The following is a 23,842-nucleotide window of genomic DNA, read 5'->3' as shown; positions in this document are numbered from 1 at the left end:
CCATTAACTAATCCTCTACCCATGCCAAAATACTGCCCCCAAATCCACAAACCCTTATTTTGCTTATTATACTCTTGCGTGGCACCTTGTCAAATGCTTTTTGCAAATCCAGACATACACCTATCGGTTCCACTTTATCTACCCTACTAGTTTATCCTCAAAAAACACCAATTTGTCAAGAAGGGATTCCCTGTAGTAAAACCATAATGACTTGTTGAATTGTTAAGGCTTCCTTATAATAGATTCTAGCATTTCCCCAACAACTGATGTTAAACTAACTAACCTGTTGTTCACCGTTTTCTCTCTCCCACCTTGAAAAGTGGTGTAGCATTTACTAACTTCCAATCTAATGGACTGTCCCCAGATCTAAGAAATTTTGGAAAATCATTGCTAGCAGTTCACCATCTCTGCATCTACCTCTCAGAACGTAGGGTGTAGGTCATCAAGTTTCAGGGATTTGTTGCATTTTAGACCCCTCGCCATTTTCGCAATAGTTTATCTCTGCTGATATTAATTACCCCAAATTCATCAATCATTCATGTTAGCCCCTAGGATACACTCTTTTTCTTGTATGAAACTTGTCTTCTACTGTGAAGGTAAACAAAATATTTGTTCGTTGCGTCTATTATTTCCTCATTCCCTGTGATAATTTCATCTGTCCTTGCTTCTAAGGAGGCAGTGTTTACTTTAGCTACTCTCTTCCTCTTTATATGCTTACAAAAAGCTCTTAAAATCTGTTTTTATATTCCTGGCTAGTTTATTTTCATTCTATCCTTTTTCCATTTTTATCAGCTTTTTCATTTTTAAAACACTTCCAATCTTCAGACCTGCTACTGTTTTTTGCAACATTGTAAGCCTCTTATTTTAATCTAATATTAATTTTAACTTCCTGAGTGAACAATACAGCACAGGGACAGGCCCTTCGGCCCTCCAAGCCTGTACCAGTCAGGCTACTACCCTAGGACAAAACCCTCAGCACTTCCTTGTGCCGTATCCCTCTATAACCATCCTATCCATGCATTTGTCAAGATGCCTTTTGAATGCCGTTCATGTATCTGCTTCCACAACCTCCCCTGGCTGCGCGTGCCAGGCATTCACCACCCTCTGTGTAAAAACACCTGCTTCGAACATGTCCTCTAAACTTTGCCCCATGGACCGTAAACCTATGCCTCCTAGTGACTGACCCCTCCACCCTGGGAAAGAGTGCCTGCCCATCCACTTTATCCATGCCTCTCATAATCTTGTAAACCACTATCAGGTCATCCCTCAACCTCCATTATTCTAATGAAAATAGTCCAAGACTATTCAGCCTCTCTGCACAGCTAACCCACCCTCCAGATCAGGCAACATCCCGGTAAACCTCCTCTGCACCATCTCCAAAGCCTCCACAACCTTCTGGTAGTGTGGCGACCAGAATTATGCTCAATATTCCAAGTGCGGCCGTACCAAGGTTCTATACAACTGTAGCGTGGCTTGCCAGTTTTTAGACTCGATGCCCTGTTCAATCAAGGCAAGCATTGCATATGCGTTCTTGACTACCTTGTCTACTTATGTTGCCACTTTCAAAGATCTGTGGACCTGTACACCCAGGTCTCTCTGACTTTCTATATTCCTAAGAGTTTTGCCATGAGGGGCTGGTTTAGCACAGTGGGCTAAGCAGCTGGCTTGTAATGCAGAACAAGGCCAGCAGCGTGGTTTCAATTCCCATACTGGCTTCCCCGAACAGGTGCCGGAATGTGGCGACTAGGGGCTTTTCACAGTAACTTCATTGAAGCCTACTTGTGACAATGAGCGATTATTATTATTTACTGTATATTTCCCCTCTATGTTAGACCAACCAAAATCCATTCCCTTACATTTGACCAGATTAAACTCCATTTGCTATTTCTCTTCCCAAGTCTCCAACCTATGTGCTGTTGAGTTTGTTTTTCAATGGAATATATTTCTCTTGAAGATTTTAAATGGTTTCTGTAACTGTTTCCCACTGTTTATTTCCCACCGCACATTTTAATTTGTTTACCAAATTAAACAACCGGTTCACCCCTCATACCTATGCAACTGCTTTGTTTAACTTTAACATTTCTGTTTGCGATTGGATGTCACTTTTAAACTTAACATGGAATACAATTGCATTATGATCACCATTTTCCAGAGGATTTTTTGCCAAGACATTACTAATTAACCCTGTTTAATTACACAATACTAGATCTAAGATAATTTTATCCTTAGTTAATTCCAAGTATTGCTCCAAGAAACTCACAAAAGTATTCTAACTCGCCTTCTAGCCCACTCTAGCCCAATTTGATTGTCCCGGTCTACATGAAGTTTAAAAACGCCCACAATTATTATATTATCTTTGTTACAAGCTCTGTTAATTTCTTGTTTAATGTTCTGCTGAACGGTATAACTACTATTAGGGGATCTATAAACTGTTACCTAGTGGTTCCTGAATCTTGCTGTTCCAAATTTATACTCAGACTGATTCTACTTCATGACGACCTGAGGTAAGATTCTTTCTCATTTTGCCATATTTACTATCAGGGCTACTGTTCTTCCATGGCCGTTTTGTATGGCTTTCTGACATATTCTATCCAAGTCTCTGATCAAATGATCAAATCTAAATCATTTATCTCTATTTGTGTCACTCGTTCATTTATCTTATTGCAGATGCTTTGTGCGTTGAAATAAAATAACCTTTAATTTCTTACTTTTATTCCCGACAATGTCCTTATTCGCTGATATACAAATTTTGATAAACTCTGTACTGACCCACTCTGCTTGCCCTTACCCACATTGCTATACTGCTGCGATGCTACTACCTTTCTCTTTAGATTTCTAAATCTCCCTTCACCCAAACTCTCTTAACATCCTTTCTATCGCCTCTTACTTTAAAGCCCTGCCCGTAGCCCTAGTTATACGATTGGCCAGGACACTGGTCCCAGCCTGGTTCAAGTGGAGCCCAGCCCAAGGGAATAGCTGAGTACTGATGCCAGTGCTCCATGAATCAAAAGCCCTTCTTCCCATACCACACTTTCAGCCATACAGTTATTTGTTTAAAATCTGCTTGACCCTATGCCAATTTAAGTGCTGCTCAGGTAACAATTCAGGAATGATTATCTTTGATGTTCTACATTTTAATTTGGTCCCCTGTTCCTCAAATTCTATTATATACAATGACATTGGTTCCTACATGAACCACGACAACTGGATTTCCCCCCTTCCCACTCTCACCATCTGCGAGATGTTCTTAACCCAAGCCCGGAATCGAACCTGGGAGCCTGGCGCTGTGAAGCACCAGTGCTAACCAGTATGCTGCGGTTCCCCCATCACCATGGTGTCATAATCGGTCCACTTATCTACCTTGCCGTCCTTCGCCTCATCTGCACAGCAAGCAACTCGTAACTGTTGGGACAAAGTCAAGGGCTGAGGCTGGTTCCCCAAAACCTGCCTGACTTGCAGACACATTCTCCGGTCCCTGACCATTAACCAACCCTAAAGTTCTGCCTAACCCAAGGGTGTAACTGCTTCCTGGAACAAAGCATCTAAGCAAATCTGCCCCTCCCTGATGCCTCACAATGTCCACAACTCTGAGCTGAAGTTGCTTAACCTGTAGCCACCTGGGATGGCCACTTACAAAGGATCCCGGGAAACATGGCCACCTGCAAAGGACCATGGGAAATATGGTCAATCCAGGACTCAGACCTTATGTATATTGGCAACTCATAACTAGACGCTATCGAAACCCCCAGCTACTTTGCATTCTAATGGCCCATTTCCCCAGAGCAAAAGACCTGTACTCAGGTAACAGATACAGAAACTGACTCATCGGCGCCACTCTCTTTGTTCAGGGAGCCCAAAAAGCCACGGTCAATGACCATTCAGGACACGCCCCACCATCAAGGCAACCGCCCCATTATTGGCCAAAATCGAAAGCAGTAATCGAAGCCTGCCGAATTATTGAGTCCAAAGCTAAGGACCGGCCAAAAGAGCGCGAAACCCCAGAAGGATAAAGAGAGACACGGCCATGTGTTCAGTCTCTCTTGGCCCCGGCGCTCGGTCGCTCTTGGCCCCGACCTACACCTAAAACCAAGTGTAGCACTACGACCAGAAGACAAGTTCAAGACCAATGATCACTACCAGATGGATGAGCCCAGCAGAAACAAAGTCACTTCACCAGACCCAGCCACGCAAGATCCGAACAAAGGCCTTGTTCCTCGGCATAAAGCCGGGTGCCTGAAGTTAAGTACAGGTTGATGTAGTGTTAGGTGTAATTTAGCTTGTAGTGTTTTATGTTGCATGCCGAAGTAATTCTTGTGTGTAAATAAACTATCATTGAACTTGAACTAATTAACTGGTCGTTTGGTCTTTGATCGATATCCGGTAAAACCTTGTGGTGGTATCATTTGATACCTGGCAACTCTGAAAAGCAATATCATCATTAATAACTGTCATATCAGTATCCAGTTAAAAAGAGCAACAAACCCAAGACACTTTCTGCAGAGAGGGTTGTCTGGGATTGCAGTGCATTCCAGATTCCCATATAGGGTAGTCACGGCACACCATGAGCCCTCTCATTGCTGTCCAACTGTATTTAATCAATCAGCTAATAATTTACACAGCTAAGTTACACTTACCAAGCCTGAATTCAAGTAAGGAAACTCACCAAAAAACTGACCAGGAAACTGAAAAAAGTTTTTAAAAACTAGCACTTTTTGCCCCTCTGCACCAAATTCCCAACTCCTCACTCAATCTACATCCCATCCTAGCTGCATGCTCCTTTCTCTGTCAAAAAACCTAGTGTGTCAATGGGCTGTTTTTGTCAACATGACGATTGGCCACTTTGGCAATGGGACAACTCTATTCCTTCAGTCAAGGGCTCAAGGCTTAGAAACAGAGGAAAAACTCTTTGAGTTGAAAGGTGACTACTCTCAGCTGATTGGGCCGGAAATGCCTGGGCCTTGGAGAGTGGTAGTGGGAAATGGCCTAGTTCTGTTGGAACTTTGCCCTTTGCTCCCATGAACAGCTTTTCTGAAGGGGTGCAGATGGTGTGAGGGGTTTAGATATGTCACGCACCCATCACCTTTTTGATGTGATCACTGAATGTCACTCAAAGTAGTGAGTATAACAGGATGGCATCGCCCCTCAAACTGCCAGTAATTCCATCTTTAATGACACCATAATGGATATTTACTGGATCACAGTAGAAGAGGAGCCATCAATTGCACTAAGGAAGGAAGAACAGGAAAACAGCAATTTAGAAATTCTTTACTGAATGATCTGAAATGTTGCTCCAAAACCACCACCACCCAAACATGGAGCCAAGTTCCAGACAGCACTGCTAACCTTTGGGAACTTATATCTTTTATGTAAATGAGCCCAGCTCTGAAATTTTGGATAGGAATCAATGCCAAGATCGAATGGTGGCTGGAAGTGTCACTCTCTTACACAGCGGTAAACCAGGGCCATAAGGGTTGTAGGCTCCAAGTCTTTATTGTGAGACAATAGACACTGGAACAGGCAGAAATACTAGCTTTAGAACACAATGTTGTGCCGACCACTTATCCTAATCCAAGATCAACCTAACCCCTGTCCAAGAGTCGCTTAAATGTCCCTAATGACTCGGACTCCATCACCTCTGCTGGCAGTGCATTCCACACACCCACCACTCTCTGTGTAAAGAACCAACCTCTGACATCTCCCCTATACCTTCCTCCAATCACCTTAAAATTATGTCCCCTCGAGACAGCCATTTCCGCCCTGGGGAAAAGTCCCTGGCTATCCACTCTATCCATGCCTCTCATCACCTTGTATATCTCTATCAAGTCACCTCTCTTCCTTCTTCGTGAGAAAAGCTCTAGCTCCCTCAACCTTTCTTCATAAGACATGCCCTCTAGTTCAGGCAGCATCCTAGTAAATCTTCTCTGTACCCTTTCCAAAGCATCCACATCCTTCCTACAGTGAGGCGATCAGAACTGGACAAAATATTCCAAGTATGGTCTAACCAGGGTTTTATAAAGCTGCAGCAAACCCTCGCGACTCTTAAACTCAATACCCCTGTTAATGAAAGGCAACACATCATACACCTTCTTAACAACCCTATCAACCTAGGTGGCAGCTTTGAGGGATCTATGTACGTGGACCCTGTATTAAGCATTCAAATTCAACATTCCAAAATGGATCACTTCACATTTATCTAGGTTGAACTCCATCTGCCAATTCTCAGCCCAGCTCTGCATCCTGCCAATGTCCTGTTGTAACCTGCAACAGCCCTCAACACTATCTACAACTCCACCAACCTGTGTCATCAGCAAACTTACTAACCTACTTTCCACTTCCTCATCCAAGTCATTTATGAAAACGACAAAGAGCAGAGGTCCCAGAACAGATACCTGCAGGACACTACTGGTCACTGACCTCCAGACGGAATACTTTCCATCCACTACCACTCGCTGTCTTCTTTTAGCCAGCCAATTCTGTATCCAGACAGCCAAATTTCCCTATATCCCATGCTCCCTTACTTTCTGAATGAACCTACCATGGGGAACCTTATCAAATGCCTTACTGAAATCCATATACACCATAGGGGCTGGTTTAGCTCACAAGGCTAAATCGCTGGCTTTTAAAGCAGACAAAGCAGGCCAGCAGCACGGTTCGATTCCCATACCAGCCTCCCCGGACAGGCGCCGGACTAGGGGCTTTTCACAGTAACTTCATTGAAGCCTACTCGTGACAATAAGCGATTTTCATTTCATTTCATTTTTCATTTCCACTGCCTGACCTTCATCAATATGTCTTGTAACATCCTCAAAGAATTCAATGAGGCTTATGCGCATGACCTGCCCCTCACAAAGCCATGCTGACGATCTTTAATCAAACTATATTTTTCTAAATAATCATAAATCCTATCTCTCAGAATCTTTCCCAGTATTTTGCTCACACAGACATAAGACTGACTGGTCTGTAGTTCCCAGGGATTTCCCTATTCCCTTTCTTGAACAGTGGAACAACATTCGCCTCCTTCCAATCATCCGGTACTACGCCAGTGGAGAGTGAGGATGCAAAGATCATCGCTAACAGCGCAGCAATTTCCTCCCTTGCTTCCCGTAGGAACATTGGGTATATCCCGTCTGGCCCAGGAGACTTATCTATCCTGATGCTTTCCAAAATTTCCAGCACATCCTCCTTCTTAATATCAACCTGTTTGAGCCTATTAACCTAGTTCACGCGGTTCTCATGACCAACAAGGTCCCTCCCTCTAGTGAATACTGAAGCAAAATATTCATTTAGGGCCTCCCCTACCTCCTCAGACTCGAGGCACAAGTTCCCTCCACTACCCCTGATCGGCCCTACTCTCACTCTGATCGTCCTCTGTAGAATGTGTGTAGAATGCCTTGGTGGTTTCCCTAATCCTTCCCACCAGAGCTTTTTCGTGCTCCCTTCTAGCTCTCCTAAGTCCATTTTTGAGTTCCTTCCTGGCTACCTTGTAACCCTCTAGAGCAGCGTGCCAGATCCTTGCTTCCTCAACCTTAAGTAAGCTTCCTTCTTCTTCTTGACTAGAAGCTCCACTTCTCTTGTCATCCAAGGCTCCTTCACCTTACCATTCCTTCCATGCCTCAGTGGGACAAAACCACTTTATGCTCCTCAGCTCCTGTCTAATAGCAGTATAATTTCTCCTCCCCCAATTAAATACCTTCCCATACTGTCTGTTCCTATCCCTCTCCATGACCATGATAAAGGTCAACAGTTGTGGTCACTGTCAGTGAAATGCTCTCCCACCAAGACATCTGACACCTGGCCTGATTCGTTGACGTGCACCAAATCCAATATGCCCTTCCCCCTTGTCGGTCTATCTACATATTGAATCAGAATCCTTCCTGGATGCACCTGACAAAATCTGATCCATCCAAACCATTTGCATAAGGAAGTTCCAGTCAATATTAGGAGAGTTGAAGTCACAGCAACTCTGTTACTTCTGCACCTTTCCAAGATCTGCCACCCAATCTGTTCCTCCATCTTTCTGCTGCTATTATAGAAAACTCCCAATAAAGTGACTGCTCCTTTCTTGTTTCTGACTTCCACCCATACTGACTCAGTAGACAAACCCACCTCAACTACCTCCTTTTCTGCAGCTGTGATGCACTCCATAATTAAAAGTGCCACTCCCCCTCTTCTTTTACCTCCCTCCCTATTCTTCTTAAAACATCTAAACCCCAGAACATCTAACAACCATTCCTGCCTCTGTGAAATCCATGTCTCCGTAATGGCCACAACATTGTAGTTCGAAGTACTGATCCATGCTCTAAGTTCATCTCCCTTATTCCGGACACTCCTTACATTGAAACAGACACACTTTAACCCATCCCACTGAGGGCAAAACCTTATCCCATCAACTTCCCACCTATAAGGAGCTTATGGGGTCGGAGGAGACGCAGACTGAGGAGCTGAAGTGCAAGTGGGAGGAGGAACTGGAAGGTGAGATAGAGGATGGTCTATGGGCAGATGCGTTGAGTAGAGTCAACGTGTCCGCAACATGTGCCAGGCTCAGCCTGGTACAATTTAAGGTTGTTCACCGGGCGCACATGACAGTGGCCCGGATAAGCAGATTCTTTGGGGTGGAGGACAGGTGCGCAAAATGTGCGGGAGGACCAGCGAACCATGTCCACGTGTTTTCATAGAATTTACAGTGCAGAAGGAGGCCATTCAGCCCATTGAGTCTGCACCGGCTCTTTGAAAGAGCACCCTACCCAAGGTCAACAACTCCACCCTATCCCCATAACCCAGCAACCCTACCCAACACTAAGGGCAATTTTTTGGACACTAAGGGCAATTTATTATGGCCAATCCACCTAACCTGCACATCTTTGGACTGTGGGAGGAAACCGGAGCACCCAGAGGAAACCCACGCACACACGGGGAGGATGTGCAGACTCCACACAGACAGTGACCCAAGCCGGAATCGAACCTGGGACCCTGGAGCTGTGAAGCGATTGTGCTATCCACAATGCTACCGTGCTGCCCCGGGCATGTCCAGGTGGCGATTTTCGGGGTGTCGGAGGATCCGGGAATCCAGGAGGAGAAAGAGGCAGACGTTCTGGCCATATGCTTTCCTGGTAGCCCGGAGACAGATACTATTGACATGGAGGGACTCAAAGCCCCTCGAAGTCGGAGACCTGGCTATCGGACATGGTTAGCTTTCTTTGTATGGAGAAAATTAAGTTCACCTTGAATGGTTTACTGTTAGGGTTCATCCGGAGGTGGCAACCGTTCGTCGATTTCTTTGCGGAAATTTAATCGTCAGCAGATGAGGGGGACCCGGGGGGGGGGGTTAAGTAGTATAGGTTTGAGTAGGGGGGTAATAAGGGTGAAACCTGTTCGAAAGGTAAACGGCTTTTGCACTACGTTTATGGTTTCATGTATATTGTCTATTTTGTTGTTGTTACTACACCAAAAATACCTCAGTAAAATGATTATTAAAAAAAAAACTATCCTTCCTCACACACTCGCTGCATACTATTTCTGCCTGTTCAACAACAGCTACCCGATCCTCTGATCCGCAGCTTTAGTTCCCATTCCCCCTGCCAAACTAGTTTAAACCCTCTCGAAGAGCTCTAGCAAACCTCCCGCTCAGGATATTGGTGCCCCTCTAGTGTAGGTGCAACCCGTCCTTCATGTACAGGTCCCACATTCCCCAGACGTTTTCCCAATGATCTCCATATCTGATGCTTTTGCTCCTGCACCAGCCCTATAGCCACGTGTTCAGTTGCACTCACTCTCTGTTCCTTGCCTCACTAGCACATGTCACTGCTAGCAATCCTGAGATTACTACTCTGCTCGTCCTGCTTCCAACCTAATTCCCTAAAATCACTTTTTAGATCCTCATCCCTTTTCTTAGCTATGTCGTTGGTGCCAATGTGCACCACGACTTCTGGTTGCTTACCCTCTCCCTTAAGAATCCTGTAGACTCGATCAAGACAACCTCCTAAAAATAAAATGATCAACATCCATTGATTTAAACTCAGACGTTTACAGCATAGGAGACCATTCAGCCCATGGTGTCCACGCAGGTCAACAAAGATCTGACGACACTAATCCCATTTCCAGCACTTGGCCCTGGTTAAGGCAATGCAAGTGAATATCTAAATACTTCTTAAATGTTACAAGGGGTTCGGAGTTAACCACACTTTTATGTAGCGAGTTACAGACAACTACCACTCTCTGGGTGAAAAAGCTTTTCCTCAATTGCCCTCTTAGCCATCTCCCTCTTACCTTAAGTCTATGTCACCTGGTTATCGACCCCTCGAGTAACGGAAAAAGTGCCTTTCTGTCCACTCTATCAATGCCTATACAGCTCTATCAGATCCCCTCTCAACCGGTGCTGCTCCAAGGAAGATAGCCCCATCCTATCCAATCTCCCCTCATAGCTCAAACCCTCCAGCCCAGGCAGCATCCTGGTAAATCTCCTCTGCACCTGCTCCATGCGATTATTTCATTCCTATAATGTGGTGACCAGAGCTGCACGCAGTAAGCACTCCAATTGTGGTCGAACCAGCATTTTATAAAGTCCCAGCATGACCTCCCTGCTTGTGTACTCTGTGCCTCTGCTAATAAAGGCAAGTATCCCACATGCCTTTTTAGCCACCTTGTCTACCTGCCCTGTCCCTTCAGGGAACCGTGGATATGCACTGCCAAGGTTCCTCTGATGTTCAGTAGTTTCCATGTAGGGTCCTTCATTCATAGTGTAATCTTTGCCTTGTTAGCCCTACCCAAGTGCACAACCCCACACTTTTCTGGATTGAATTCCATTTTTCATGGCTCTGCCCATCTGACTAGTCTATTGATATCCTCCTTCAGATTATGCTACCTCCTCACTATTTACAACCCTTCTAATTTTCAGGTCATCTACAAACATTTTGATCATACCCCCTACATTCAACTCCAAATTATTAATTTACACCACAAATAGCAAGGGACCCAGCACCTAGCCCATAGAGGGATCTTATCAAGAGCCTTGCCAAAGTCCATATAGACCAGATCAAATGCATCACTCGAATCAACATTCCTGGTTACCTCCTCAAAAAATTTGATTAAATGTGTCAAACATGACCTTCCTGAACAAATCCATGCTGACTATCCCTGATTAATCCATCTCTATCCAAGTGCAGATATATTTTGTCCCTCAGAATTGTTTCTAGTAACTTTCCCCATAACCAAAGTTAGACTGTCTGGCCTGAAATTTCCTGGTCTATCCCTACCTCCCTTTTTAAATAATGGGACAATGTTAGCAGTCCTCCAGTCCTCTCGTACCTCACCTGTGGCCAGAGAGGATTTGAAAATTACCGCCAAGTGCCCTGAATATTTCCTCGCTTGCCTCCCTCAGCAGCCTGGGATAAATCTCATTTGGACCTCTAGGTTTATCTACTTTTAAGGCTGCTAAACCCCACTAGTACCTCCTCCCCCTTGCCATGCTAATTTTCTCTAATAAGTCACAGTCCTCCACCCTGATGTCTACATCTACGTCATCCTTTCCCATTGTGAAGACCAACACATAGTATTCATTGAGGATGTACTCACGTCTTCCGAGCCCACACACAGGTTACCTAGTCCCAATTGATCCTACTCATTCCCTAGTTATTCTCTTGCTCTTTATAAATTCAAAAAGCCCTTTTCCTTTAATGTACCTGACAAAAGCTTTATCATGCACTCTCGTAGCTTTCCTTGTTTGCTTTTACAAATTTCCTTCGGAATTTTAGTCTTTCCCTAATTTCCTTTTCCTGTTTGTTTCTACATTTAAAAAAATATTTTGTTCAAATAATTGAAGAAGTAATAGCAAGGAGGTACTACGATGAGGAAGCCTATTTGAAGCTCACAAATAAAGTTCCAGGTTGCACCTGAATCATCAATGCAACTTCCTCACATAGCAATCTCAGTAACTTCTCTCAGCTTGCCTCTCATTTTACAATGCTATTGGCTTTGGTCATCACGACAAACGTTTGTTAGAAGATCTTTGAGAAACAGACAAGGTATCAAAGCTCTGGAATTCCTTAATCGGGATTTCCGATAGAAGAATTGCACAATATGATTCACCAACCACCTGCTAAATAGAAGAGAAAGATACTCCCCCGTCCCCATTTGCTTCGAAAAAAATAAAAATAAATTTAGAGTACCCAATTCTTTTTTTTTAATGAAGGGGCAATTTAGCATGGCCAATCCACCTAGTCAGCACATCTTTGGGTTGTGGGGCGAAACCCACGCAAACATGGGGAGAATGTGGAAACTCCACACGGACAGTGACCCGGGTCCGGGATCGAACCCGGGTCCTCAGTGAGGCAGCAATGTTAACCACTGCACCACCGCTGAAGCATATAATTTTTTAAAAGTTCTTTCAAACCACTTAAAATGGATAATGCACCTTTCATTCAAAATAAAGATGGTTATGGGAGCACTTTTTAAAGTGGCATACTCCTCTTCCCCCATTTGCATCTCATCTGCAGAATTATTTTGGCAAATAGAGGACAATAGTCTGATTGCTGATTAATTTCTATATTTCTCATCAAACTATTCTTTTAAAAAGTAGTATAATCTTAGAAAGAAATAGAAAAGGTTTTCTTAAACCGGCAACTGTACCATGAATACAGGATATTAATTGTTCACTGGCAACAGAGCAGGTATGAGATTCATTCTCCTTTCCCTTTTCGGCCAGACTTCTAGCAGGCAGTTCAGTCCTCACCAATGTGTGCTCAGTTTGTTCCTTGGTAGATCTATAGTAAATGTGGTCCATCAGCTGCGGTTGAAGCACAGGACATGGCTCACCACTTTGCAAACATACTGACTGGCCAGATTCATTAAGAGAAGAAGTGTTTGTGTGTCTACATGATACAGGACTCGAGTCCATTATGGCATCGATGACCTGCATCTCCCCTTCACAGACTGGGGTTTGGTTTGAAAGTCTCCCCTGTGAGACAGTAAATAACTGGGATGTCCCGTCGGCTTTCGGCCACTTATCTGCACCCATAAGCTGGTTGGTACTAGTATCCAATCCAAGAGGGCTCAAGGGAGGGAACAATGTTTTTGAGATTTTGTCAACTGTTTGATTATTTTCAACAGGCTTTTCACTTGAATAAACAAAATCAGCATTTCCCTCCTGCGTTTGTGAAATGTCCATTCTTTCATCAAGGGGTAAAAGTGAAACTTTACAGCAATTCGACAGGCAGGAATTCTTGTCTTGTTTCATTGTCTCTGATGTACCACTATTCTGAGCTTGATCTGAAGTAAACTGCACGTTTTGGTTGGAATCCTCACCTTTGGGAGATGCCAGAGAAGTCATATCACATGCCATTTTATCCAAACATTGGCCAGCCTTTTTTGAATTTGAAGATTGCACCCAGTTTAGCTTCTCTTGCTTTTGACTGATAGATTTTTTCCGCCTGTTTTGACTATTAAATATTCTATAATGGAAGCTAAAGAGAGACGATTTCCTGTAGAGCAGACAGATTTTGTGCCCTTTCAGCTGCCGCTTTGTTTTGCACGGGAAATTGTTCACAGAATCTTTGCTCCCTTGGAAGTCTATTCTTTTATAACCATTTAGTAGCTTCTGATTTATAATCTTGCCTCGAAGCCCACTGTTGTTCTGCTGCTGGGATTTGGGGCAAGTTACCTTGGCAGGTGCAGTTAGATCTCTCGAGACTGCTTTACAATATAAAATTGATTTACAGTCAGAATCTGGGGCTACAGCATTGCTGTTCCAAACTTCACATATTTCATGTCCCTTACTCTCTCCTTCCTCATGGGGTGCCACGGTTGTTGTACATGTTTCCTCGGTTGGTACGTCATTGATGTTCGAGTTCAACAATGCAGTTTCGTTCTGTGTCGCCTTCAAACATTTGGTGTCTTTCACAGATCTGCACTGTTGACAATCCAAAAGCGCTTTTCTTAGCACGGACCTGACCCGTTTTTTCCTGATTGACAGCCACAGACGTTGCTTCTGTTGATAATAAAACTGTCTTTGGGAGCACAGCGAGCCTTCCAGTTGCTTCCATTTGCTGTGGTGGGATCGCAGTTGCTCTCTAAGATTTGCCCTCACGAATCTTTTACAGCATTTGCCATTGCTGTGCTCCTTCATAGTCTGACAGTCTGGCTGAGGAAACAGGAAAATAAAACTTTAAAGTATACATTGAAAATAATTTCTTAACTATCAGAACGAGTACAGTGAGATTAAACATCTTCTTTGGAAAGATATAGCTGATGTGGTGGCCTATTAAAATCTGGCATCTGAGTTGGAATTCAGCCCAAACCGAAGGATGAAGCTCTAATCTGATTTCTTAATTGGTTTCATGGATCCTACAGGAAATAAGTATTGATAATCGTAACCCACATCTCACCACCAGGGACCCACAGCACAAAACGTTAAAATAAACTGGCTGTATTAGTCACACAAAAGAATGGTCAATCTGGGAAAAAGGAAACTTTACTTGTAGTCTGTCTTTTGCGCTTAATCGGAGGTTTAAAAGTGAATTTGAGCAAATTACTCCCACCAATTTTATTTATTAATTATCTGTACCCTATCACTACATCTACATCTATCAATTGTGCCTTATGTTGTCCATCCTAGAGAGCAGGCATGCAAATTGCTGCCGTCAACCACATTCTTGAAAGGTTTCAGATAGTTATCTCGAGTGCTGTGAGTTTCAATTGTTCTCCATTCCAATTGGAAATCAAGTTGCGGTTTCTCATCTTTTCAAGGAACCCTCTTCCCTGGAAAAATGAATGGGCTGTCATCGGGAGAACTTTGTTAAACCACTGTGCAAACTGCACTAGTAATAGTTAAGAACTACAGATGCACTATAAATTCACTCCATGAAAAATCCCACCCAGCGAAAAAGACTTGCATTTTTATATTGCTTTTGATGGCCTCAGGATGTCTCAAAGTGTTTTACAGCTTTTGAAGTATAGTCACTGTTGTACTGTAGGGAAATTAAACAACCAATTTGCACACAGCCAGCTCCCATAATCTGTGGTGTTTGGCAAAGGATAAACATCGGTATGGAATCTATAAGATCCATCTGAAGGGGCAGATGGAGCCTCAGTTTAATACCTCATTGGAATATGTGGTTCTTAGTGATGGGAATAGAATTCTACCCATTTCAGGCATCCAACTGCAGTCACAGCACAGCTAGGTGCAGAGTAAATCTCTCTGTGTCTCGCTCCAACTTGAAAAGAGTACCATCTATTGCACCAGTCTATTTCCCCTACCCCATTTCCTTTTCCAGATAAGGTTGCTAGTTAGTGTTATATTCAGGGCAGTTTTGTGCTAATTTGGAACTGGACTGAGACTCCAAACTTATTTAAAGAAGGATCCATAATTTGCAATCAGAAGTGACTTTCAAAGTCAGTTTCGGCAGGATTTCAATCTAGGTTTCATCTTTCTCCGAGTTCAAAAGCAGATATTATACATATTTTTGTCTCAGGCATACTGTGCTTTGGCTAGTTACAGAAGGCGAGCAAGCTGTGTGCAACCATCTAAAGTATAAAAAATAAAACTGGCTGCAAACATTTAAAATTAAACATAATTATAAAGGGCCACTTGCAGCATTGGAATAATGGCAGCAGAAATGAAGCACTCATTTACGTGAACACCAAAACCGCCTGAAAATCTGGACAGAAAAACAACAAGTGGCACTGTTAAAATACAAGGCTCAGCCTTTTAACATTTTTTAAAAGCCATAGTTTAAGATGAGGGACAAACATTTTCACCAGAAAATGCATTGTTACGGTGCTTTGGGTCTGTATTTTCTTTTAGAAATAATGACATGATGGGAATCCTTCTGTGCATAAGATTCTATGAAATGTTCTACGAGAGTTAGCTGGACAGTGAGTTATTAAAAATAAGAATGTTTCAGAAACATTAGAGTTATTTGGAAAACGTAAAAAATAGTTTATAGAATTTTCTTTCTGGTTAAACAAAATTCATTCTCAAATTTAGTTACAATGAGCTCCAAGTACAATGCTTTATTCCGGATGCCTATTTCAGTCTATTACATGATCTGGTTAATCAACAGTCTACTGTCTATCCAGTTAATTCTATTGCCATTTCAATTTTGAAAGTAATCATGCATATTTTATTACTGCCTGGCATTGATAGGAAATATTCATTAAACATATTATGTTCTTGGAGTGTTATGATAGTTGAATATTCTTTGATCCCTAGACGGTTTGTGAACTTATTGTGGCCGAAGATCACCACCTATGACAAAATCTTAATGTTCACAAAGCAATATCCTTGGAAAATGCTGTGCTAAATAGATATCCACTATTCGCAGACCAGAACCACAGCTGGTTTAATTTATCTTGTCGTGCTGTTCACATGGAGCAGATCCAGGTTTCCCCACATGTAGCCAGCTCACGGACCTGGCTCGGTTCTTAGACCTGATGCTTTGGCTCAGACTGGAAGGAAAGCCAGTGTGAGAGGTGAAAGACGAGTACACCGGCTCTGGGTCACTGTCCGTGTGGAGTTTGCACATTCTCCCCGTGTCTGCGTGGGTTTCAGCCCCACAACCCAAAAATGTGCAGAGTAGGTGGATTGGCCACACTAAATTGCCCCTTAATTCCTGGTGAGACCACATTTGGAGTATTGTGTGCAGTTCTGGTCACCTCACTATAGGATGTGGAAGCATTGGAAAGGGTGCAAAGGAGATTTAACAGGACGCTGCCTGGTTTGCAGGATAGGTCTTATGAGGAAAGGTTGAGGGAGCTAGGGCTTTTCTCTTTGGAGCGGAGGAGGATGAGAGGCGACTTAATAGAGGTTTATAAGATGATGAGGGGCGATAGATAGAGTGGACGTTCCGAGACTATTTCCTCGGGTGAATGTAGCTGTTACAAGGGGGCATAACTATAAGATTCAGGGTGGGAGATATAGGAGGGATGTCCGAGGTAGGTTCTTTACTCAGAGAGTGGTTAGGGTGTGGAATGAACTGCCTGCTGTGATCGTGGAGTCGGACACTTTTCGAACTTTCAATCGGTTATTGGACAGGCACATGTAACACACCAGAATGACAGGGAGTGGGATAGCTTGATCTTGGTTTCGGACAATGCTTGGCATAACATCGAGGGCCGAAAGGCCTGTTCTGTGCTGTACTGTTCTATGTTAATTGGAAAAAATAATTGGGTAATCTAAATTTAAAAAAAAAGTGAAAGATGAGTACTTAAACCACACATTCTTCAAACCAACTTCCTATAAGTTAAAGAACCATCACACAAGCAATGCTGCCATAAGACATTCCAACAGCTCCCATTGTTGCTTTTTTTTTTACAAATAAGGCAGAAATCCTGAAGTGGAAAACAAATACTTGCCTGCTATCTAAACAAGCAAATAACTTTGACTGGCCTGGGAAGTTGGGCATGTGATTGTTAAGATTACAGAAAGAATTTAAATTTTAGTTTTTCTACTCATTTTACCATATCTTCATACTTCACTGTGGGAACCAGACTTAAATATTTGATATTCTTATTAAGTCTATATCACAGAATCATACAGCACAGGACACAATTTGACCCATTGTTTGTAAAGCAAGTATGCAGCAGATATCAATGCAGAACCTTCTGTACAGTCATCTTCACTCTCACCCAAAACCACACCACTCAGATCCATGCATTCCCCCCTGCCGGTGCACCCCCATCTTCAGGACACTCCACACACACACACGCTATGCATTGTGCCTCCGACTTTCAGGGCTCTCTGCATACAGTGTGCATGCCCCCCCCCCCCCCCCAATCCCCATCCCCATCCCCATCCCCAATCCCGGCTCTCGCTTTGCACGCTGTGCACACTCCCCCTATATTTCTGACATTCCATGCACACTGAACTTGCAGCCCACAAGCCGTGCAGCCTCTCTCCTATCGGCAGGCTCCTCGATGCACGCACAGTGGATCATTCCTCTTACATCCAGGGCTTCTACGCTATTCATACCCAACCCCAATATCTGCTGGCCCCGATACACTATCGAGCCACCCAGCATCCTGTCCCCAGAAACTCCAAGACTCTCTAATTTCAATTTCCCCCAGACCCATCACCAGCACTTTATACAATATCTGTCCACACTTCCCATATTTACAGAGCTCTGCCCACTCTTCCCATATTTCTAGATCTCTGTCCATTCTCCCCACCTCCAGGGCTCTGTCCACACTCCCCATCTCCGGGGCTTTGTCCATTCTCCCCATATTTCCAAAGCTCTGTCCACTGTCCCCATATTTCCAGGGCTTTGTCCACTCTCCCATCGCCAGAGTTCTATCTACTTCCCCCATATTTCCAGAGCTCTGTCCACTCTCCCCATCTCGAGCTCTGTCCACTCTCGCCATCTTCAGCGCTCTGTCCACTTACCCACCTCCAGAGATATTTACATAGAAATTACAGTGCAGAAGGAGGCCATTCGGCCCATCGAGTCTGCACCGGCTCTTGGAAAGAGCATCCTACCCAAGGTCAACACCTCCACCCTATCCCCATAACCCAGTAACCCCACCCAACACTAGGGCAATTTTGGACACTAAGGGCAACTTAGCATGGCCAATCCACCTAACCTGCACATCTTTGGACTGTGGGAGGAAACTGGAGTACCCGGAGGAAACCCACGCACACACGGGGAGGACGTGCAGACTCCGCACAGACAGTGACCCAAGCCGGAATCGAACCTGGGACCCTGGAGCTGTGAAGCGATTGTGCTATCCACAATGCTACTGTGCTGCCCATATGTCCACTCTCCCCACCTCCAGAGATCTGTCCACTGTCGCCATCTCCAGAGATCTGTCCACTCTCCCCACCTCCAGAGATCTGTCCACTCTCCCCACCTCCAGAGATCTGTCCACTCTCCCCACCTCCAGAGATCTGTCCACTGTCCCCATCTCCAGAGATCTTTCCACTGTCCCCATCTCCAGAGATCTCTCCACTGACCCCATCTCCAGAGATCTCTCCACTGTCGCCATCTCCAGAGATCTCTCCACTGTCGCCATCTCCAGAGATCTGTCCACGCTCCCCACCTCCAGAGAGCTGTCCACTGTCCCCACCTCCAGAGATCTCTCCACTGTCCCCCACCTCCAGAGATCTCTCCACTGTCGCCATCTCCAGAGATCTGTCCACTCTCCCCACCTCCAGAGATCTCGCCACTGTCCCCCATCTCCAGAGATCTGTCCACTGTCGCCATCTCCAGAGATCTGTCCACTCTCCCCACCTCCAGAGATCTGTCCACGCTCCCCACCTCCAGAGATCTGTCCACGCTCCCCACCTCCAGAGATCTGTCCACTCTCCCCACCTCCAGAGATCTGTCCACGCTCCCCATCTGGAGCTCTGTCCACTCTCCCCACCTCCAGAGTTCTCGACACGGCCCAAATCCCCTCATCCGGGGGCCTGACTGCATCCTCTCTCCCCAGGCCAGCTCCCTAGCGCCGTGTAGTGGACCCGCAGCTCCGTGGCCTCCTTCAGCAGTTTGATACCCAAGAGCCGGCTTCCCGGTCCCTTCCCGGGGGAGGGGACTCTGAGCGTCACCGTTACCTGAGCACAGCCGTTACCACTGCCGCTTCCTCCGGCGCTGCCCCCAGGCCGCCGCCATGTGTCCCTCCGCCCTCCAGCCCCAGAGCCCGGCGCGCGCACGTGTCCACGCCCCGCCCACCCCCGGCGCGCGGCGCGCCATTCATGCGTCATCCACAGAAACAACGATCCGCCGGTGGACAGCAAGATGGTACCGACCGCGACTCCAGGAGAGCACGCCCCCTGCAGGACCAGCGGACAATGCATTTTAACCAGTCTGGAAGAATAGATAACAAACAATAGCCATCATCTGTTTCAATGTCACAGAGGAAGAAGGCCAACCATACAGTTCATCCTTTCAAAACGATCTTACAGTCCACTCACACAGCATTCAAATTCTTCTTAAATTAATCATTAGCCTAACTAAAATTGACTTTCTATTCATCACCCTTAATATGAAAATCTTCCCAACATCTAAATGTGCATTTATTAGTTTGAGCTGTGTGTGTGTGATGTTGGGTCTATCAGTGTGTCTTGAGAACATAGTGTTGATAAAGAACATCAAGCTGAGTTATTGAACAAAGCTGATTTATTTACTAAGTTATAGATTCTAAACCATCAATAAGGAATAAGTTATTAAATAAAACAATACAATATCTCTTCCATCAGGACTCTATGCTATTCAACTAATCCACCTCACGCCTAACCACCTCCCAGAATCCTGGGAGTCACATGATATTTATTTTAAAATTTTTTTTAAGAGTACCCAATTATTTTTTCCAATTAACGGGCAATTTAGAGTGGCCAATCTACCTATCCTGCACATCTTTGGGTTGTAGGGGTGAAACCCACGCAGACACGTGGAGAATGTGCAAACTCCACACGGACAGTGACCCAGGGCCGGGATTCGAACCCGGGTCCTCAGCGCCGTAGGCAGCAATGCTAACCACTGTGCCACCGTGCTGCCCGCACATGATATTTATATGATTACTCCTTATCGCCATCTGGTGATGACAAGTACTAACATCTTATTGTTGACCCTTTGTATTCTTTAACATACACATATTACAGTGTGTCTTTGTTCTTCTCTCCTGGTTTAGTTTGCACTCTTGTTTCATATTTATGTTTCAGTACTGTTTACTATCTTAATAGAATCCATACAGTGCAGAAGGAGGCCATTCAGCCCATTGAGCCTGCACCGACCCCCAAAAGAGCACCCTGTCTGGACCCACTTCACTGCTCTATCCCCGTAACCCCGTACATTGTTCATGGCTAATCTACCTGATCTGCACATCTTTGGGAGGAAACTGGGGTACCTGGAGAAAACCCATCCAGACACAGGAAGAATGTTCAAACTCCACACTGATTATCACCCAAGGCCAGAATTGAACCCAGGTCCCTGGTGCTGTGAGGCAAAAGTGCTAACCACTCTGCCACCGTGCCACCCGTGCGACTTGTATCACTGAAGTGAGGATTATTTCCCCGCTGCTCATTTCTGTGCTGAATAGTGTAATATTCCCTTATAACTCTGTTCTTTGACACTGGATCATGCTCATAGCTTGAATGACCCAGGTGTTATTAGAAACTGTTGTATCCAGGGTGCAGTCTTACAAGAGTATTAACAATTTGCTGAATTCCAAAATGGGTAATGGGAATGTAGAACCTTCTCCCTTGAAAAGCTATTAAGGATAAGCGAATTGAACATTTCAAAACTGAGATTGACAGATTTTAGTTGGGTAAGGGTATTAAGAAGGGAGGTCTTGTGGTGCAGTGGTAGAGTCCCTACTTCTAGCCCAGAAGTTCTGGGTTTAATATCCGGCTTCAGGACTTAATGGCCATGGAAGGTGCTTTCATAACATGACAGAATTTCACATTCAGTTTGAGGGTGAGAAGTGAGAAGTGTGAGCCTAAGACTTAAGTCTTAAACTTAAATAAAGACAAATAAAAAGGTATGAATAATGGAGTTTGCTAAAGTAAACTGGGAAAATAGGTTAAAGGTAGGGTATTAGAGAAGAATGGATGACATTAAAAGAGATATTTCATAACTCTTGGCAAAAATATGTTCCATTGAGAAAGAAAGACTCAATGAGAAAGAAGCAGCTGGGTCATTTATGGATAAGGAAGTTAAGGATAGAATCAAACTTTCAGAAAAAGTGTATAACACTGAGAAGATTAGTGGTAGGTCAGAAGATTGGGCATATTTTAAAAAACAACAAAGGATAACTAAAATAATATAAAGGGGAAATTAGATTATAGGACAAAACTAACTGTCATATTATCCACTCCTGTATATAATGAAGTGCAGACAGGCAGTGATTGACACACAGGATGACCAGTAAGCACACAACACAGAGCAGCCAATCACCAGACAGGGCACTACCACTATAAAGCCAGAGAGTACTAGGTTTCCCGCTCTCTCTGGACCCAGCCACTGAGACAGTCAGAGTCCACGAACTTGCCAGTGCAAACACCATGCGGTAGCTAGTACGTCTGGTCAGGCTAGTACCAGGTCTCCAGTCAGTTCAGTACAGTGTTGACTCACAGCTGAGCATGTATATTAGTTATGTCGTTGAATAAAATCATGTTGGATCTTCTCCAGTGTTAGAGGTCTGTCTCTCGCCACACTGCATCAAGTGCAGTCCACGTCGAACCAACCTGCCTAACATATTATGGTACCAGAGTGATACTGATATTGAGGGACCTACCTCGAGTGAATCAGCATTGACCAGCAAGCAGCCAGCCGGTGAAATGGAAAACATCCAGTCTCCTCCGCAGCTCCGCATTTCTGGCAACCTCGGCGCCACTTGGAAGATCTTCAAGCAAAAGTTCCTCTTATACATCGAGGCCACCGACCTCGAGTCCGCATCGGATGCCAGGAAGATCGCGCTATTTATCTCCACAGCGGGGGACCACGCCATCCACATTTACAATTCCCTTACGTTCGCTGAAGGCGAAGACAAGACGAAATTCAAAACAGTCCTGCTGAAATTCGACAGCCACTGCGACATTGAGGTGAATCAGAGCTTTGAACGGTACGTTTTCCAGCAGAGGCTTCAGGGTAAGGATGAACCTTTCCAGTCCTTCTTGACCCATCTCCGCATCCTTGCGCAGTCATGTAACTATGACTCGACAACTGATTCCATGATCCGGGATCAGATCGTTTTTGGGGTCCATTCCGACTCCCTTCGCCAGCAGCTCCTGAAAGTCAAGCCGTTGACCCTCACTATCACTATCGAGACGTGCATTGTCCATGAACATGCTAAGAATCGTTACTCCCACATCAGGGCAGCAGAGACTGCAAAGCTGGCCTCCCACGAGGCGGAACGGGTGCAGGCCATCGCATGGATGCAAGGCCTGAGCATCGAGGAGAGTGGCCGATTCGCGCACTTTTCCCAGGTCCCTGCGCATGCACGATGAGACCGACGACCCGACTGCGCAGGTGCGTACGTCGATCGACCACACTGCGCATGCACAATGGCGCACGGAAAGCGCTGACGTTGGCGCCATGTTGTGTCCAAATTGTGGCTCCGTGGCAATGTCCGGCAAAAGGACGCCAGTGTCTACAGTGTGGCAAGCTTGGCCACTACGCAGCCCTTTGCAGATCTGCTCCACCGCTCAGCAGCCAGCGATCCCAGCTGCGGCGCAGAAGTGTCCGCTCAATACAACAAGGCATGCCAGATTCCGATCCCATCAGCCCAACAGACCCTGACGCTGAGTGCCTCAAGTCCCTACACCGGGTGGGCATCATAACAACGCATGGGCTGCCCTCCACCACAATGGCGAAGCACCTCTAGATCCTCAGTGTGGATCTCGACGACGAGGGGTGTGCGGTCCTCACAGTTAACAAGGTTCGCATCGGGTTCAAACTGGATACCGCCACATCGGCGAACCTCATCTCGAAATCCGATCTCGACACCATCCGCGTCAGACCAAGTATTCTTCCACCGGCCTGTCAGCTCCTTGACTACAATGGCAATGCCATAGCTGCCAGTGGTTTGTGTCAACTAGGGGTGTCCAATAAGGCAATCAAGGCGACGCTGCGGTTTGAAATCATCAGGCCTGACAGAGCATCCCTGCTCGGTGCTCGAGCCTGCAAGCTCCTGAACCTGGTTCAGTGAGTCCACACCATGTCATCGTCACCGGCGACGGCCTCGCCTGATGGAAATTTCCAAGCTGATATAGATGACATCATCACGCAGTACCACAGCGTATTCAATGGAATGGGCATGCTCCCATACCGATATAAAATCCTGCTCAAGCTGAACGTCACCCCTGTAATTCATGCACCACGTCGGGTGCCGGCACCCCTCAAGGATCGTCTGAAGAAGC

At 45.1% G+C, this 23,842-nt stretch overlaps 1 protein-coding gene across 7 annotated transcripts in view; it reads right to left on the bottom strand.

Moving 5' to 3' along the window:
* Window positions 1-19,651, bottom strand: part of LOC119975896 (sentrin-specific protease 5-like) — a 39,139-nt gene extending 19,488 nt beyond the window's left edge. For 4 of the 7 annotated variants that reach the window (XR_005462822.1, XR_005462824.1, XR_005462823.1 and 1 more), the window contains exons 1-2: window positions 19,299-19,503; window positions 12,625-14,134 (exon numbers count right to left, since the gene is read on the bottom strand). Coding sequence is in view for 4 of the 7 variants with exons in the window: in XM_038815822.1 (XP_038671750.1) it covers window positions 12,625-14,134; window positions 19,299-19,403 (1,615 nt within the window). In the remaining 3 variants the exon portion in view is untranslated. Of the gene's footprint in view, window positions 1-12,624; window positions 14,135-19,298; window positions 19,504-19,537 lie in introns of those variants that run through there. The other 3 variants (XM_038815824.1, XM_038815823.1, XM_038815825.1) reach the window with 3 other exon arrangements.
* Window positions 19,652-23,842: the final 4,191 nt, after the last annotated feature.

This window comes from Scyliorhinus canicula, chromosome 13 (assembly GCF_902713615.1).
Source record: "Scyliorhinus canicula chromosome 13, sScyCan1.1, whole genome shotgun sequence".
In the NCBI taxonomy this organism is placed as follows: Eukaryota; Metazoa; Chordata; class Chondrichthyes; order Carcharhiniformes; family Scyliorhinidae; genus Scyliorhinus; species Scyliorhinus canicula.
This window is presented reverse-complemented; position numbering and strand designations above follow the sequence as displayed.